The sequence below is a fragment of the Convolutriloba macropyga genome, chromosome 5, assembly GCF_964194025.1.
Source record: "Convolutriloba macropyga chromosome 5, txConMacr16.3, whole genome shotgun sequence".
Lineage (NCBI taxonomy): Eukaryota > Metazoa > Xenacoelomorpha > Acoela > Convolutidae > Convolutriloba > Convolutriloba macropyga.
In genome coordinates, this window is record NC_134472.1 from 59,176,177 (window position 1) to 59,193,753 (window position 17,577).

The 17,577-nt window shown below is 35.6% G+C and overlaps 1 protein-coding gene across 3 annotated transcripts in view; it reads left to right on the forward strand.

Moving 5' to 3' along the window:
- Positions 1 to 17,577, forward strand: part of LOC142339503 (putative helicase with zinc finger domain) — a 156,597-nt gene that overhangs the window by 10,894 nt on the left and 128,126 nt on the right. For 2 of the 3 annotated variants that reach the window (XM_075389584.1, XM_075389585.1), the window contains exon 3: positions 14,026 to 14,214. The exons of the other annotated variant lie outside the window; for it this stretch is intronic. In XM_075389584.1, the coding sequence (XP_075245699.1) occupies positions 14,026 to 14,214 (189 nt within the window). The remainder of the gene's footprint in view (positions 1 to 14,025; positions 14,215 to 17,577) is intronic. 3 annotated transcript variants of the gene reach the window in all.

A 17,577-nucleotide genomic window follows, 5' to 3' on the forward strand; every position in this document is an offset into this window, starting at 1 on the left:
GTAGTTAATCCTCTCGGGGACCTGAACACAGTGTTGATGCCCAAAGGATTTGTGAGTTGATGGAACTTGAAGTTCGGCCCCGGTGCTCTGTAGCACTCCTTGTGTAGGGTTGAAAGGGTTGACTCGGCCTTTTAAAGATGAAAGTTTTGAGCCTCGTAGTAGAAGGCTAGCGGTATGCCGGGCAGGCGACTGTGAGGCCTGAATTTGGGATGAGTGGACCGGGTAGATCTCGTGCGGCTTAGCTCTGGGGCGTCTCCTTGGAGAAGGATCCGTACAAGGATAGTTATCGGTTGATGTTGACCGATCGTGAGGAGGTCGGGGGAAAGTTGCCTGAGGTCAAAGTGGAGGAGTTGTCTGTCCATATCTTTGTGATGGAGTGGTAGTTGGAAATGATAGTGGTGTAGGAATCGCTGGTGGTGGGTACGTCAGTGGTTGGCTACGTGGTCGTGGGCCACGGATTTGGCCTGAGTAGGCCCAGTTGGGGACCACCCTTTCGGGTGTGGATCGACCCGATTGTTCCGCAGCGACTTCATCAGCCCAAGAAGAGCTGTGTTGGGGTTGAGTTAGTGGCTCTGGCATCAAAAATGGTGGTTGTGACGCCAGAGAAGAATTGCGGTGACTGTGGTACCGACTATGAGCCTTCAAGGAGAAGTTCTTGTGACGAAGTTGGGAGTCTCATTTGCGTTGGTGGTCTTTTGTCGCTCTCTATGCAACTGGAGTTCTGACGACGAGGCAGTGAGGGGTGAAGGCTGTGGGTTCATCCGCGCATGAGTTGTTCAGTCCACAGACTGTGGCTGTAGAGAGGCCTGGGCCACCGTGAAGAGGGCCGGCGTTTGCATCTCAAACACAGGCTCTGGTACCGGAGGGGGCAGCACCAAGCGTGTAAGCGGTGAAGGCAGGATGTGGTCAACATCCAGCGTAATGAGGTCGTATGCCGTAGAGTCGATATTTTGTGGAATAGGTGAACCTCCCTCTCGTGCACAGAAGTGACAGTTATGGTGTCGCTAAAACAAAGTGTTAGAAACGAGTACTAGGTAAATTTAAGATCAGTTCCTCCGCGATTTCCTGATAGTCAGGATCATCCTCAAATGAATCTTTAGAGATTGATGTAGCACGTGAGCGTTTTGCGGTTATTAGGGTGGAAATTGTGTGAGTGCAATCATTGAAAATTGAGTTTTTTGTGTGATTCTACCGGTAATTCATAGTATTCAGGAAACCAGTTTGCATCATAAATGTGTTGTAAGGTTTCTGAGTGTTTATTAATTAATTGTGGATACGCTTCTGCCACAAGTTTTGTAGCCAAAAAAATGTTTCTCACTGGACTTTTTCAAAATCTGTGTAAAAACCAAGATAAAAGTGTAAGTGAGTCTAGTGTTTCTGCTTCAGATAAATCTGCATCTTTAGCAGAGCTTATATATGTATTTATAAGGTGAGCGAAACCTTCAACGTACTGTCTAGCGATTTTGTGCACACTTTCCTTTCGTGATTTTAAAGCGGTGGTATTTAATGTTGCTGCTAGGCGTTTTACGAATTTGAATGACGATTTCCTTAATGCACTAACTCTATCAGAAGGTTGTAATTCTGTCCATACTCCGCTAAGGAATTCAAACAACGTGTCTGATAATGGATTAAATAAAGTGTCATAGATGAGTGAAACATAGTTGTTAGTAAGAAGGTTACAAATAAAAAGAATTGAACCTTTGGTGAGTTGTGTTCCGTAAATTGAATATGAGAGAAAAGCAATTCTTGTGACTTGCAAAGCTTTATCCGGTAGTGAAAAGAAAGGCTGTTGATCTACTGCAAAATAGTGTTATTTGAGTTGTTTTGCTATGTTAAGAAGTAAGTTTAATTGATGTTAGTGTTAATATTGTGCAACGTTGAATGGTAAAATTTCCTGTATGAGGAGTTTGTTCTGTTGTGCAAGAACAGCTAATTGTGATTTTTCCGAATTTGCATCCGGTTTTGATGGCGTTTGGCCATTGTGTGTTCATTTTAGTCGTTGTAATTGTTTGTTGGGTTGTGTTCCCCGTTTTCTAAATTTTTTGTGCAGAAAAAGTATAAAGTTATATAAACTAGCTCTGTCTTTTTCTCAGTAGAGAATAGTGTGTTTTATGTGAGTTCTTTTTACGATAAGGGTTTTTTAACTCACTGGTTGCACCAGTTAATGCAGGCCCAAGGTGGGCTCCTTTTACAGCCTTAAGGTATATAGAGTTAGGGCTACTCATTTCTGCACGCGAAGTAGGCCTACCTATATCTCTAAGACTAACCAACTCTGTAAAACACTGAAGATCGTGGAAGAGCAAAAAATTAAGGTGAACTTTTTCGTTCACCTGTGGCCTTTTCAAGCAATTTTTTGTTTCAATTTTTGTTTTGTGCTTTAGAGCTTTGGATAGGCTATAGTAATAATAACATTAGGGTTGCTTTCAGTGAATTTTGAAATTTGTAAAGTACTTGAGTTTTCAGCAAATTGGGAGCGTTTTCAACTGTAGGATAGTTAAGCAATTTTTATCGTGGTAATACAATACAGCACTGGAGTCAAGGGTATACACAAGTTGTATCTAAACTAACAGACTGACTAGAGTTAGTCCAGCATGCGCTTTTTATAAGAGAATTGTTTCTTCTCAGTCTCGGATTGGTTGGAGGAGTACATCCAGTATTTCGACTGCTATATCCATGCGGGGTTAAGAGTTTTGATTCCGAATTGGTGAGTTGTAGCTGCAATACGCTTGATGAGTGGTCTTCATTGTAGAAGGAAGTGAAGAGTCGTGTTGTCGTTGAAGTAGGGTTGTGACTTTTGCCGTCGTCTAGAGTCCCTATCAGTAGAGTTGACTTGTGTCGTCAGTAAGTTGTCCACTTCAAGTGTGGAGTCAGTAGAGGTGCCAGTTACGGGGTGTGCTGGCCAGTAACGTCAGTCCTGTCAAAGTACCCAACTGTCTCACACTGTCTTTTAGTGTGAATTTTGTTCCCTGTTGGAAGATCGCTTGTTTGTAGTCTCTGTCTGGTTGTACAAGGAGACTTCTGTTTATCTTAATGTGGCACAGGGTTTTATCGGTCAGGTTTACCAGCTTACCTTCTGGTGAAAATTCATCTTTTAGCTACTTGGTGAGCTGCTTTTTCTCCTAAAGTGTTCAGTGCAGTTTAATGCCTGCTTAGTAAGCTTCGACCGGAGAAAAGAAGAAAAGAGGCGCTCTCCATTTTTAAGTTCGTTTTTGTCTTTCGATTACATTTTCATTTTTCGTAAAATACGTCTTTCAGGTTTGACTCGCGAGTTACCCCACTCACTGTTTCAACTGAATCGAATTGAGATTTCATTCAAGAATTTTAGGCAAATACATTCGAGCTCAAAAAGTGAAATAAAAAAGCTCAAGTACTAAAACTTAATGTTTAGTTACTAAACTTAGTGCGTTATTAACAAATCTAAGACTAAGTGTGTTATGTTATCAACGTCCTGTAGAGTTTACTGCTAATTGCTACTAATAAGTTTATTGTCCTCCAATTTAGTGGCATAATTCACCATGTTTTTTGAATCTAGTGAAATTGCTGACCAAATTAGAACACTTTGACGTTTAGAAAAAAAATTAAACGATTGTCATTGTTTTGCTTGATTTCTTTTTCGAACTGTTTCCTCCCAACACTGGCCATTTATTTCAAGGGCAGTTATTTTCCGGCCTTCTGCTGGCTATGTTCCCGATTCTGCTGAGGTCCAATTTCTTCAAGTTTTGGAAAAGAAAGCTAAAGCCGGGGTTTAAACTTTATTGATCGAACCATTGACCAGGCGAACAGAAGCAAGATGATTGTTTAAAGATGTCCGGCTTTTCATAAATTTTATTTTCCTGCCAACCGGACCTTTAGTCTCTTTTTGCAAATATTTCAAAACCCAAATTAAACTCATTGACTCTAGTAATGTTATTGTAGATAAAACAAACTATATTGTTTTGATTGTTTATTCCCCAATGCTCAATATCTTTCGTGTTGTCAAAACCATTCTCCGCACAAAGTTTTCGCCATAAATTTTGCTCGTTTTTCCAGGTTTTCAGAAAAATTCAGAACCGCATTATTTTCACAGATAAAAAATAAGAAAATTTATGTTGTGTCCGCGAAGTTATAATTTTTGATGCTCACTGTTCAAGAATTGATTTGAAGTCTTTCAGACGTAATTTAAAATTCTACAGTCTTTGAAAATTGTGGCAACACTCTTTTCCTCCTTTGTTTTGACGCCACCAATACCACGCATTCCTTGTCTATAATCATCAAACAAAAATTGGTTATCATTATCCGCGATTTAATATCTAAGGAAGTGATATTTTAACGTGAATTTATACTAATTTTTGTAAGAAATATCAATATTTCCCACCGTTGTGTATCAGAGCTAGTTTCTCATTGCATATATTAATGCATTTGATTTGCAAATCATTTAAAGGACTGAACTTAAAATGCGTACTGTGGAGACATCGAAATCTTTACTCTTTCCTTTTGAGTAATCTCCAATCGAACACGCATTTTCAACTATGTCCACCTGTGTGGGTTTTTTTTACCGTTTCCCAGTTAAAATTAGCTTTTTTTAAAGCAACTGAAAATTTAACCGCGTCAGCAATTACAGGCGGCTATTATTGCGCTCCTATTTTTTACAATTCAAAGGCGCTGTGTTTTAAGATGCGCTCACACATTTTTCAATGACTTTGATCTTTCAAAACGGGATAAACAGGTAAAGCCCAGCGGGCATTAAGTTTCACTAGAGGCACAAAGTGGGCTGTAGTAGTCCTTCAAGTGATTAGAGTGGTGCCGCTGCTGGGATAGCCTTAATTCAAGGTTAAAAGATCATTTTTAGGAGTTTTTGGGCTCAAAATGGTGCAATTTTTTCTTGTTTTGTTATTTTATTGAGTTTTTGTTTGAATAGTCTTAGTTTGAAGTTTTATGAGTTGAACGTTGAAGAGTTTTAAGGTGAAGGCCTTTTGCGAGACGAAGTTACTTCTTATGAACATTTTATGAGCTATATGTTTTGGTACTATAAACACAAACACGCAAAATGATACTTTTTGCTATTTTTTTCAAGTTTTTTGAAAATTTTTGTCAATTTTTGAGTTTTTCCAGCTTTAGGGGCCAGGGAATCTTATTTGAGGTTTGATAATAGGGCACTGCATACTTTCTAGTAACAATGGATTGGTTTTCAACATTTTAATGTCTCAAATTTTAATTTAAATAAAATCTGCAATTTTTTGAAGGTTTCCTAATGTTTGTCAATTTTTGAAATTTGTCCATTTTCAAGCGCCAGAAAACCTATTCCACAGTCTGATAAACAGTTACTGCATGGTTGTTGGTTTCAATGGATTTGTTTTCAACACTTTAACTTTTCGAACTTCAAATTTAAAATGAAAAAATTTGCAATTTGAATTTCACAACATGTGTCTTTTTTTCAGTTTTTCTTGCCACAGTAGCCAGGTAACCTCATCCAAGGTTTGATAGTATGTTATTAAGTAGTTGCTAGGGGGCAATTGAATGGTTTCCATAGCACGAATTTCTATTTTTAGAAATTTGAAATTTTTAAAAAATTATTGCCTATCGATCTTCGAGCAGATGATTTTTTAAGGGTTGGAATTGGACTACTGGATTACCTCTAGAGACACAGAAATGATTCTGAAGATTTTAATATCACAATTTTCAGCAACCTTTCATTAAATTTTGCAATTGAGTTTATTTTATAATTTCTTGGTCATTTTCGAGCTAATCGATCTTCAAGGGGCAATGATTTTTTTTCAGATTTTGCAGATAAAATACTGGACCGATTTCTGAAACAAAAATTGGTTTTGAACATGTTTTTGAAATAGGTAAATTTAAAGGGATTAAATTTTGCCTTAGGGGTAAAAGCTTCAAGAGTTTTAGCAATGATTATATTTTTGTTTAGTTTGTTTGATTCTTCTAGTTTCTCAATTTTTTGACGATTTTGTTTGTTTTGGCTTTGTTCAATTGGTCTGCTGGTCAGGTAGAGTACTTCTAAGTTTTTCATTCACTTCTTTGAATTGTATTTCAGGACTTGTCCTGCTATGTTTTTTTTTCATCTAACAGATTTTTGTTTCCTCTTACCCTGACTTCTTGGAATTGACTTTTTCAATGACTTTAGTGACTTCTACTTCTTTGCAGTTAAAATTTGTGTTCGTGACGTCATTTTTGATTTTAGGTCAATTGCGTGACTTACCTCACTAAAAAATGGCTTCTGAACTCACTTATGGAACAACGTGAATTTTATGAAATTTACTTATTAAAGGTCACTTTAATTGAATTAATGAGTTTTATTTTGTATGAATTTTATGAATATTTACTAATTAAAGGTCAATAGTGTGCATCTAAGTAGTGCCTAATTTATATACCCCAATTCCTGAGTAATAGAGTGTTGAGTTTTAATATCGAATTTTATTTTTGAAAAAAGCTCTGTTAGGGCTTTTTCCTTTTAGAGCATATGTGTCTCATAAAAATGACAGTCCGAATCTAACCCAAAAAGTCTAGTGATCTATTAAAAAGCTGGTGGTCGATCTGTCAATCGTATTTCTTTAGGGGTTTCAATTCATGGTAGGCCACAAGCGTCATCGCAGCTATTTTCCGGCAATCTGCCGGCTATGTTTTTAATAATATCTGTGTTAGCTTTGGTGAGCTATTACTGGCTTTTTCTTGTTTTGTATCGTTTATTCGTCAGTTGCCTGTTAAAACCTGTCATATCACGCTTACTTGGTATTGCTTATTCTTAATTCATGCAATTCGATGGTTGCATTGCGTGCTTGGCGTCCTTTTTGCAGACGTTGCAGTCAGTATTATGATCATTTGCGTTGATAAGTGTTTTCAACTCCTGACTTAAGCAACTCTCAAAATGACTTCATCGCTCTCAAGTTCACTTTTGCGCACTTTGACATAACCAGAAGAGAGAGATCATGTAGCAAAGCCAAAGCTTTGTTTCAATTGTTTTGGGCATCATCATGTAGACCAAGCTCTTTCCGAAAAATGTCTGCCGCTCAAAAACTGCGGCAGGAAACAACTGTCTCCTGCATGGCAGCTTTATGAACGAAAGTAATCCTAAAATTAAACCAGTGCAGTTTGTAGGAACAGGTAAGGTATCATTTGTGGCAGTTCAACTGGTAAACGGGAACGAGTCTGTCAAAATATCTGCATATCTAGATAATAGAATTTGTCTAAGTTTCCTCCTGAAATTACGGAACAAGAGTTTCTCTGAACCTGGGAAAAACAGTTAAAATGCCTATGATTGGTTACCACACGACGAAGGAAATTGATTATTCTAAAGTTTCTCTTGACTTAAAGCTAATGAATAGCTCTGTCGAACCTCTCATTCTGAATGATGTTATGGCGGTACCAGATTTGAGCAACTTATGCAAAAGCCATTGTCATCTCATGGACGTTTTCCTAAAAGCGGAACGTCTCCATTATTATAAGCATTGACAACTTGGGCTTGATTCACTATAAACACTCAACCGTTGAAACTCCACCAGGTTGGACGTGAGCCGGTACAAGTAACTGGGCTCTGCAAGAGTCGAGTCCTGTACAGTATACGCTGCTTTACAGTATAGGAGATGTAAACTTATTTTGACAAAGGTTCTTAGGAAAGGAAAAAAACAGTTCGCCTGTTTTTCAATTCCAACCGTTCTGTATTTAAATATTCTTTTAAGGGAGACACATGTTCGTGGACTGATTTCTGAAAAGTGGCCTCCAGAAAATTAATTTTAAAATTCTTATAATACGCAGAAGCGGCAATCCTGAAGACAAAGTGTACCAACTTTTTCGACCGTTCAATTAAATTGTGCAAGCCAAGAACAGAATTTACCTTCTAGTTTTGGCAGCACAATAATCCGACTCACGATTAGAGATTCCGTGCTGATAATAGATTAATTTTGAGCTATATTTTTGTTCCTCAAAAGTAGGACATAATAAAAACTTCAATTACTGCCCTCATAGAAATTGGTCGGCACTTGAAAACAATGTAATATCCGAAAATGTGTTGTTCAAATTGCAGAATAATCTGAAGTTTCTTAGCTCCGCGATAGGTTTTATGGATAGTGGTTACGTTTTCGAAAGATTCCATGAATTTGTTACGGGAGAAATACTAATTTATGTTACGCTGAAAGAGATCAATCACAATTGACACCAAAAGGGCTGGGTAGACAACAGAAATTAGAACTTGGTATTTAAAAGTGCACTCGTATCAAACTACATACAAGTTCAGAATCTTGAACAAAAATAAATGAAAAAAGTCAGGAATCCAGTACAGAGATAGATAAAAAACAGTAAGAGTTCTATCTTAAGAGTACATCAATTGCTGTAAACAACTCGAAAAGAACTTCAACGCCATTAGAAACTTGACAGGAGAAAAGAGACAGAAAACTCTCTTTTCAAGAAACAGAAAAATTAAATAGATTTTCACTACGATTGAGGAAAATCAATTGGCAACCTAAATACTCCGAGAAGGAGTGGTTCTTGATTGCAACTATTGAAAGAGAAAGTTCACTAACATTTGAATCTTTGAAAAACAAGTACAGCGTTCGATCATTTTGTGCATAAGAAAATGAAGCATGCACTAGCTCGGACAGTTCCGATACTAGTTATCAAGTATGTTTAAAACAGAGTTTTACTCGAAGTGCTTAACGAGAGCTGTTGAAGCGCCAATCAGGCCTGATGTTTAGAGGAAATGGAAAATAACGAGTCTGTCAGTCTATTCCCTGCTTTTCGTAAAGTTTAATCCACAAAGGTAAGACTTTTGGAAGTTGTTCTGTTTTTCATTTTTGCTCAATGGGAGTCATTTTTGGTTTTCGGCAAAGAAAGAGACGTCTTGAAGCACTCAATTCTTTTGATGCTACTCGTCTTGTTAGTTCTCGGAAAGTACCGGAGAAGATTGGGAAAGCAATCCGAAAGACAACAGCAGTGCTTTTAGATCTAAAGAAAGTGGTGGACAATGTCAAATACTGCATAGTAGTTAAGAAACTGGAATTTTTAGTTATGAGTGGTCACATGCAAGACTTTTCAAGACTTTATTTTACTGACAGGCAACATTGCGTAAACACTGCGCGGTGGTGTGATCACAGTAATCCGTAATATCGTTTATTTAAATCAGAAACAAGGAGTGAGCGCAGCACTGACCTTTGTTGTACACCGTATTCTACTTTTAGAAAACTGCAGCGTAGATCGCTAGAGTTTACGCAGTTTTCTAAAAGTAGAATACGGTGTACCACAAAGATCAGTGATGCGCGCACTCCTTGTTTCTGATTTACATAAACGATATTACGGATTACTGTGATCACACCACCGCGCAGTGTACGCGGATGACATCGTTCTAAAACATAGTTGAAAAATTGACGACTTGAGTTCTCTTGATTCAATCTTAAAGCGCTTTGTTGACATTAAACTGAAACCCGATTCTTAAAATACGCATTTTCTAAACTTGAATGCTAGTGACAAATCTCTCAGGGTAAATTAATTAACGGCAATATAATAAGTTTAAAAAATGGAAATGATGTTGTTCAATTAGATCAAACTGATTTATAATAATCATGTAAAGGTCCTGTGTGAGAATTTTTCAAAGTTTTGCCGACCGTTTTTTAGACTCAAATCTAAATTAAGGACAGCGCAACTTCTAACAACATACATAATTTATGTGCAGTCAATTCGGCGTCTTCCTATTCGGTACAAAATTCGAACCTGATTTTTTAAGTGCAAAAACTAAGGAAAACGAGGAAAATTTATCCAGATTACTTTTACAGATAACTTTTTTTTGAATAAGAAAGATAGATCAACTCTTTTTTACTGATCTTCCCTGATTCAGGGCCTGTTCTCACGCTTTAGTTCTTCCTTGAACCTTAGTGCTGCTACTTGGCATCGTTCCACTAAGACCGTAAGGACCTTTTGATGACCTATCAAGGGGTTTGTTGTTTGTTATAGCTTGGTTAGTTACAATAATGCTCATAACCTCTGAAAACATTTTAGTTTAATCTGCCGATATGGAAGCTATTTTAATACTCGCTAAAAGTTTAAGATTTTTTAAATTCGTTATTCAAGAGTAAGTTTTTACAATTTCCGGGCGCTTTTTGCTGTGGGGAACGGTTGCCTGCTTTGAATGTGATAATCTGTGTTTTTCTACAATTTCCACCAGGACGTTTCCATACAGAGGGTTTTCAAAGCTGAATTCTTTTTCTGATTTTTTTAAAACTCATTTGACTGATTTACAATTCCTCTGATATTTTAATCGAAATCTATAAAATGTATCTGAACGTTTCACATTTTTTTCTTATGTGCCATATTTTTCCGTTCTAATCGCTCGATTTATTCGTTGCGTTACTGCTGTTCACATTTTGAAAAAAGTAACAAACGACATCAAAAGTGAGAGTACCAAGGATCTAAGATAAAATATTAGCATTTAAAGAGTTATTTGATACCGGTAACATATTGATTTTGAAATCTTAAATTGGAAATGTCTGCTGTGTTCTATTACTTTCATTTTAATCCAACTCATCCAAATTATCGTTTTCCCTCGACAAGAAATGCAAATCTAATTAGAATTCGTTTTTAGCTTGTTTTGGTTGAGGTATCCATTATCTTCAAAATGTCGAGGACACATTTTTTCAATTGGAGGAGATGTCTTGACATTTTCGTAAACTTCTTCCTTAAAAACGTTACTATAGAGAAGAAAAATCATAACCTCTACGGTTCTTCTTGCGGAACGCCGTGGTTAGTTACTGTCCAGTGTGAGAGAACGTCATGTTGTACACATCGCTTTCTGTCTAAAAGGAAAGATTCAAATATTTTACAGCGTTATTGCAAATCGATAACCACTTAAATTATTTTAAAATTGCGGTGTGACATTGAGAACTTTCACATTAATTTGTAATTTGACAGACTATATTCAAATTTTCTGGGAAACTATTGTGTCGAGTAAGAGTTTTAAATAGTTTTCTATCAAAAAATTTAGCGGCCTTAAAAGCCAAATATTCTAAAATTGATCGGCTAGGGATCTTGTTATTGTCATGTAATGGCGTTGAACATTTCTTGCGTAATTGCTCTGATCTGAAATTTTTCGACAATGCACGTGAAGTGAAAAAATAATTCTTCACTTCCGCGCCGTTGAATGGATCTGTCTTCTGGACCAGTTTGGTTGTTGACGATAAGGATATCCTTTTCTCGTTTTTTTAAATTCTCGATTCTCTTTTTGACAAGTTTCTTCTGTTCCTTTCTTGTTGGTAGGTTTTACTGACATTTTATTAGAACTTGGCAAAATTTTTTGTGAGCTTTTCTGAGCGCCCTATTAACTGAATTGTTTTGCATCCGAAACATTTACGTGTTTAATCATATTTCTTTTCGGTAAAGTTCGAACATTCTGAAATTAAAGCATTTGATTCTTTTGTTAACCGCGGTCTCATCTATTTAGTACGTTGCTTTTTTCTCCTAAACGACACTGCGTTGTACATAAAAATTTGCGTTGTACATTTTTTGTCTTCTTTTCATTGGTTAAAATCAATACAACTGTGATAAGTCTGGGCACAATTTAGATTATTCAACTTTTTTCTACCTACAAAATTAGGTCTCTGTTCTGGCTTCTATATGAAAAATTGTTGCGAAATATTCACGTGATAATTTTTTATTAAGGGGAAGAAATCGTATTTAGGAGTAGAATCGTATTTAGTTATGAATATAACCATAGTTATAAACCATATGCTCCATAGACTATAAGTATTTTGTTTCGTAAAAAGATTTGCTATTTATTTGACAAAGTAGGACCCGCATTACTTGAAAACTTATCCACGAGGCCTCCCAGTTTCTTGCCGAAGTGGTTAAAGTGTAGTCAGAGAACAACAATATTCTGTAATTGAATTTGCAATAGGTGTCTCAGATGTTAATTCATCGAAAAAAAGTTTTTGTTTGGATAGGAAAAAAACAGTTTTTTTACGGACAGATGTTCTTATTATTTCAACCTAATATTTCAACGTAAATTTGTTGGTTTTCCTTTTTAGCCATGTTTAAGTAAGAAGTGCTCCTCTGTTATCTCAACAGGTTAATTGAAAATCTTTGAAATACTCAAACTAGCTATTTTAGTTTCGTGGATTCAAGAGACGTGTTTATTGTTCCAATATTTTTTAGCAATCTTTTCTGTTTATGAAAATCAGGATTTGGATTAGCATTACCACTGACAAGAAAACGCAGAATTTGTTGTCGAGCAATTTTTTTGAGAACGTAGGAAAAAACGGAATCTTAATTTGTTATAAAAATTGATCAAAATTTTCGATTGTATGAATATTTAGCAAGTGATAGTCCGAAAATTATAGCTTATTGCTATTACTAAAATTGGATTTTGAAATCCGCCACAGAAACAAAGAACTGTTTAAAAAGTCTCCTCAATGTTTTGTGATGTGAGACATTGATATGGGTGTTCTTGGCAATAGATTTTCTCATTCATTTGACATATTTTTGTACTGCATTTAGATCCAAATGGAGACCATCATTTGAAAATTCAAGACAACAATCTGGCGGGATGCATGTAAATTTTTCCTTAACTTCTGTTGCAAGATTGCTTGACTGTTTGTTGAAAGGCTCATTTTTAAGATGCGGAGATTTCCGAAATTAACACTAACACTCTTGGAGACTTCAGTTTTTGTTTGCTTTTTTCAAATTTTTTGTTCTTATAGTTTCTGGAAAAAGCGTTGTTTCTACTGCTTCCAGAAAACTGGATAAGTTTTACTATTGTACCCTATTTGGTTTCAAGCAAAGAACTTTTATGGTCTATCTCATAAGTAATTTTTTTTTGGGCTGAAGTTGACAATCCGTTCTCCATTTCTCATAAGAATTCTGGGTCTTTCAGTTCATTTTGTTGTTTTTACTTTCAATATTTTGATGAATTATAGTTTGCCTTTTTTCCGATCATTTGTTTTTGTTCTTGCACTATTTCTCTGTTTCAATTAGTTTTTCAAGGTTTCGATGGTGTTTATAAGTTTCGACAGCGCGTTCCTTCATTTTTTTGAGACAACTGAATTAAAATTATAACCAGGTGGTTAAATGTACTTGCAATCTTTGCTCCATCGACAGATTAGTTTGAATTTTTGCGTGCTGTGGCATTTTCGATCGAAATTTTTGTTCGTTTTGACTTTTACACAATAGTTTGCGTTTAAAAAACAGTTTCACTCTTTGACGTTTGATTTTTCTGTAGACCGAGTTAGAAGAGTAATAATAAATCTGTACATGAGAATAAGTCTCTTGTACAGTCAGTTCTGTGTACAGTTAATCTGTTGACCGGACAATAGATCGAAAGGACAACAGATCGAAAACAAAAAAATTGGGACAATAGATCGAAAATTAATCTATTCTTATTGGTTGAAATTCACCATTGTTTACGAGCTGCAATATAATTACCACATTACGGCCATGCCTTAGCGGCCCGTGGGACTTGATATGAATGTATCACAACCGAACAAAATATCACAAAACAGAACATGTTATATGCTGTATAATAAATGAGCGCTTAAATCTGATTGGCCAAAACGCAAATTGAATTATTTAATTTTCGATCTATTGTCCCAATTTTTGCTTTCGATCTGTTGTCTTTCGATCTATTGTCCTAGCACCAGTTAATCTTGCGCTCAGTCAGTTTTTTAAATAATCTCGCTTTTCATGGCAAGAGTATTTGACGATTATCCCGAGAGGCAGATAATATGAGGGTCACTATTGTAATGGGAGATATAATCAGTAGCAAAAATTCTGATAGCAGGGACAATCATTGAAATATTTCTTTTCTAGTGGATTGTTTTCTGTCGTTTTCGAAGTAAAACTTAACTTTCATTTTTTTAGCCGAAAGTACAACAGTAACCTTGAATGTTAAGATAACTTATGGCAAGATTTATTTACTCTCACTACTTTTCGGTGGCCTGATTTGCATTCAACCAGCTATCCCTGTTCCATGTCATAAAATTGCGGGAGCTTGGAGTGTTCGTTGGGGTCAAAAACTTAATGTGCTAACGCACATTAACTAGTCGCTCTGTTTTTTAGTACGCGCATCTGAATCGTGATGATAGTAGCCAAGCCAGTAGTAGACAGAGTCAGTATTTGGGACGTTACGGGGCGCAACACGAAACAACCGAGCCCATTGCGTTTAATCGAAGTAATTCCGGGCAGATGAGGAGAGACTCAGGGCAATTCGTTCAATCTACCAATATGACTCGCAGCCCAACTGATCTAGTATGTTTTCAGGCTTTTTTGAAGCATTTATATGCATGGACGTATCTGAGTAGTGCTTAGGAAAGTTTGAAATTGTTCGGATTAATGGATTAATCGTTTTATTCTAGTACTTCAGTCGTCTTTTGGCCTGGAAGTGCTCAATTTATCTCTGTGGGCACAATTAGCTACTGAGATTGAATTGATAGAGATCAGGTAATTGCCTTGTGTCTAAAATTTCCGATTCAGGAGCAGTAGTAACATTTGAATAGTTAACTATTTTTTAATAGCCGCAAAGCGATAGCTGGGGCTATTATTGGCCTTCTCTTGGTTTTTTACAATTCAAAGAATTTGAATTGTATTGGGGCGCTGTCTTTTTACGACTCGAAGAGGAGTATTGGAGAAGTCCTTTTTTTTAAATCAATTTTATTGGAGTGATTTTTAAAGCGGGAAATCAAACGCGTGAAAAAATATGGAGTGATTTTGGCGCTGAACAAAAGTGAAGAGCGGAGCGAAAAGAGAGTGGTTTTTGTTCATACCGCTGTTTTTGAGAGAGCGAGAAATTGATGTGTGAAAAAATTTTCTAAGCGAGCGAAATTTTTTTGTTCACGTGCGGCTTTTAAAAGCAGTTTTTTTGCAATTTTTGATAGTTATGAGGTTTGATAATGATATTGTATTACTTTTAGGCTTGTTTTGATAGGAATTGAAGGTTTCAAGTAGTTAATTTGAGTTTAATGCTAATTTGGAGGTTTTTGATCAGTTTTGCTGATTTTTAGACGAAATTTGATGGTTTTTTTGCGTGTTTTTTGTTTTACTGCATCAAGTTTTATTTGAATAGAAGCTTGTTACTTAGGGAATGTTCAGATACCAATTGATTAAAGTTTTGTTGGTATAAATCATTTTTTTCTTAGGAAAAATGGCAGAAAAATTGATAAATTTTAAATAATTTTTCTCAATTTTTTTTGCAGTTTTACTTTTTTCTAAAATTTAGACAAGTTTCTTAGCCTATTTTGACTTTCCTATTGTTTTGCGAGCATATGGATACCCTATTGGCAGAAAGTAATTTTTCTTTGGATTTATATGCTTTTGTAATATTAAAAAATTTTTAACTTTTTCCAGGTTTTTAGTGCAAGTTGTTTGTAAGAGCTTTTTTTCATTATTTGGCTTAGTGTTTTTAAAGAATTCTCATAAGTGGTTTTAGTAAGTACTAGTTATTTTGATGAAGTAATTTTGGCAGAAATTGTTATTTCAGGATCTCAATTTATGACAAAATTTGATCAAATTAATCTTAACAATTTGATTTTCTTGTTTTTTCTTTTTTGTTTTATGGTTTTGTCTGAAGATAATCATAAATTAGTGGAGGCACGGTTTGTGTGATGAGTAGTTGGATGGAGTGTAAATGGAATTCTACTTCGAGTCGTTTCCGGAATTCTTCCGGCTATGTTTTTTTTAAGATCTGTTCACACATTTTCATGATTTTTGAAGTCAAATTGGAGTAGTGATTTTGGTCACGCTGAAACAGGAAGTGGGGCGAAAAAGCGAGTGGTTTTGCGGCGTGAATTTTTTCCGCTCTAATTTTAAAGTAGAGTGAGAAAACGGTGTTTGAACAAAAATTCGGTTTCTCGGTAGTGGTTTTTTGTTCACATGCGGCAATTTCACTCTGATTTTTACTGTTTTTTCGATTTTTTGGATCGGATTTTTTTCTAAATGGTTTTCCCAATCTATTCACAGCTCATTCTAGGCCTAGTTTTTTGTTTGAATTAAAATTTCATTTCTCGCTAGGCTTTTTTTTGCTCACATGCGGCATTTTGATATTGATTTTCTGTTTTTTCCTTATTTTTTTGTTCTGATTTTTTTAAAATGGTTTTCTGAATTCACTCATAGCCCATTCTAGGTCTAGATTTTCTGTTTAGTCAATGAAAATTCTTTGAATTGTACGTCAGGACTTGTCCTGCTATGTTTTTTTTATTTCAATAGTAGTGTCCGAACTTCCCGCAGAATGATCAAAAAGTTTCAACTTCATTTTTTTTGTATTTATTTGCCAACATTCTGTTCATTCAATAACAAAAACTGCTGAAGTGTTTTAAAATGTAAATTCTTTGAATTGTACGTCCTGCTATGTTTTTTTATTTCGTCGTCATGATTTTTGTTACGACCATATAACGTCACAGCAACTTTTTGTTCATTCGTTCATGCAATTTCAACTGAATTGCATGTTTAACGTCATTTTTCGCTCTTAGTTGAGCGAGTTTTTTGTTCATGCGCGTGATTAAATTTTTGGTCACACTTGACTTACCTCACTCTCAAAAATGACTTCCTCACTTTGAAATTGTCTTTTATTTACTTCAATTCAAAGAGATAATGTCAAATGGGTGTGTGTCACTCTAAATGAAGGTTATTTGAGATCAGCCAATAGAGGCGGCAGTAACTTATACAGATTTTAAATCAAAATATAACAGATCAGCCTTCAATGAAAGGACGAATTTTTTGGTCTGTCTTTACTGTTTTTTTTAGACTGCCGATCTACGAATCTATTGCGGCTATTTTCTGGCAATCTGCCAGCTGTGTTCTACCGTTTTTTCGTCCAATTAGGCCATAATTTTTAGCCGATGCTGTAATAATGTAACCATCTGAAATTGATACCTTTGTGTTTTTGAGAGTCTAAAATGCGTTTTAAATTAAAAATGGAAATGTAATTCTTTTTTTTACTAAATTATCGGCTGTCTGATATGATATCTTCATTTTTGGATCTTTAAGCTCACTCATTTTCACAAATCAGTTTTAATGACAACTACCTGTTGATAATCCAGACATTGAGCGCCTCTTTCTGACGATAAGCGTTTTTTTTTATAAAAAGGGCACATGCTAATCAGATTTTGGCAGTTTTGGCCCAATTTTTGTTTGTATTTTGTTTTTAGTTACTAGAACTTCTTTTTTGGCACCTTCAGGGATTTTGATTTCGTTTTTTTAGTATTTGAATTGGCGTCGAGTTTTAAAAGTTTCAAAAAAATTATAAAGGGAATTTTAAAAATTTCGACCGTTTTTAAAAATTTATTTAATTTTTTTGATTCTTTAACCTGTGTTTTATCTGTACAGGAAGATGCATATGTAGTCTTTTTAAGCATCGAATGCTTTTTAATGAAATCATTCTATCATGTATAGCATGTTTGTGAGATGTGTTTACTTGCTCTCGAACGAAGCTGAAAATAATTATTGTAAACATGTTGGTCTTTTTATGCAAAACTTGTGCTTGACCGTTGTTGTGACTTCTCAAGTTACGTTTTCACGCTTCACTTCTCCGTTTCGAAATGACGTTTATTGATAATATAAAAGCAAATGATAGCGGAAGATTCTCAAAGCCGTTGCAGCTTAGTGGTTAAGATGCTG